At 36.9% G+C, this 1,597-nt stretch overlaps 1 protein-coding gene across 1 annotated transcript in view; it reads right to left on the bottom strand.

Annotated features, from left to right (window-relative positions):
• The window catches only part of PIAS2 (protein inhibitor of activated STAT 2), a 106,727-nt gene that overhangs the window by 15,868 nt on the left and 89,262 nt on the right, over positions 1–1,597 (bottom strand). Inside the window, exon 11 of the mRNA XM_023510164.1 lies at positions 773–944. Within this exon, the coding sequence (XP_023365932.1) occupies positions 773–944 (172 nt within the window). The remainder of the gene's footprint in view (positions 1–772; positions 945–1,597) is intronic.

Below are 1,597 nucleotides of genomic sequence, written 5' to 3'. Positions count from 1 at the left end.
AAAAAAAAAAAAAAAGAGGCCAAAGAATAAGACAAACACACTCAAGTTTCTAAGAGTGTGTCCACAGGCTGTCAAAAACCCTACCCGTTACTTCCTTGCATGATCCATTATCTGTAGGTAAGAAGCACCTATTGTAAAACACTCAGACTCATCTTTTATTATGGGCCAATGGCTTCAGGCAGGTAAATCATGAAAAATCCATGCTAGAATGCATTTACTTGCCCATATTTTCCCCTGAGAGGGTGAGAAGAAAAGGGAATCTGTTTTTAATGAGAAATTACCATGTGCCGGACACAGAGCAAGTGCTTTCTTTATCTCACTGAAACCTGACAAGAACCCTATAAAGTAGGCATTATTTAACCTCATTTTACAGAACAGAAAAAGGAGGTTCAAACAAGTATTTCATCCGAGACCACAGAACAAATGAGCAGTATCAAAACTGGAATCCATATTTATCAATTATTCCTAGTTCTATACTCCATTACACAGGACTTACATGGGTCTGAGATGCCAAATTTTCTTATAAAATGAGTCAAGAAAATAACAAAAACTTAAGGATAAAATACCTCAAACTTCAGTTTCCAAAGATATATTTTCTTCATCAAAATTTGCTTTCCTATAAATGTGTTTACTTGAAAATATTTCAACTGAACAAAGGCAAATTAAAATAGCCCTCTAGAGTTATGTACCTTCTCAGAGACATTTACAAAGCTATCCGAAGAACAATTAGTTGCAAGTGTGAAGAACAATAGTGAACTATAAATTAACAAACCCTTTAGTTGGGCTGCTTTGTGTTTCTGACATAAAGATGCATTTCCTTTTAGCAGGAGGGTCTTCCTCTTCATCAGAAGAGCTTTCTATTGTTAGGTCAATAACATCCACTTTCTTCTTAGTTGCCTCACTGGCTGGAGTCACAGAACAAGGTTTACTGAGGACACTTGAACCTGCATGTAGGAAACAGAAGGGAAAAAAAGAAAAAAAAAAAAAGAAACAAAGGTATAACACAAAACTCTCACCACAGTCTTACCTGAAGTATATTCCTGACAGTATACAGCCAGGGAAGTCACATATCTGTCCCATGGGAAAACTCCAACTCCCTAACTCCAGGACTGTCTATAAAATGACTGCTTACTAGGGAGAGACGTAAGCTCTATTCCTAGACAGACGGTCAAAAGTCTTCAGACCACATGTTCTTCGTTATCTCTCTAACTCTGCCAATGGATCTGTGTTGATCTTGCTGCTTACCACGTCTCCCCAAGTAGGTATCATTTTATAGACACCAGGAGTTAAAATAACTGGTCTTAGGGCATGGGACAAGAATACATGTGTAGTAGTTTCATCAGATGTGCATTCTCACAGACATGTGGCACAGTTTAGTCAGAATCAGATACTTCCATTTTAGCAATTATGCTTATGTCAAAGAACATACAGATTGCTCCCCATAAACCAAAAAAATACTCAAACTTCTCACTTAAGTTATTCAGACCTTTAACGCATTTCTTATGAATTATCTATGAATCACCTACGTTCCCCTTCTACCACGACAGTCTCATGCACCAAATGTTAACTCACATTTTCTTTTCTTTTTTTTTTTTTT

Source organism: Otolemur garnettii, unplaced genomic scaffold (genome assembly GCF_000181295.1).
Source record: "Otolemur garnettii isolate 467f Iridium unplaced genomic scaffold, OtoGar3 scaffold00012, whole genome shotgun sequence".
Classification (NCBI taxonomy): domain Eukaryota; kingdom Metazoa; phylum Chordata; class Mammalia; order Primates; family Galagidae; genus Otolemur; species Otolemur garnettii.
This window is presented reverse-complemented; position numbering and strand designations above follow the sequence as displayed.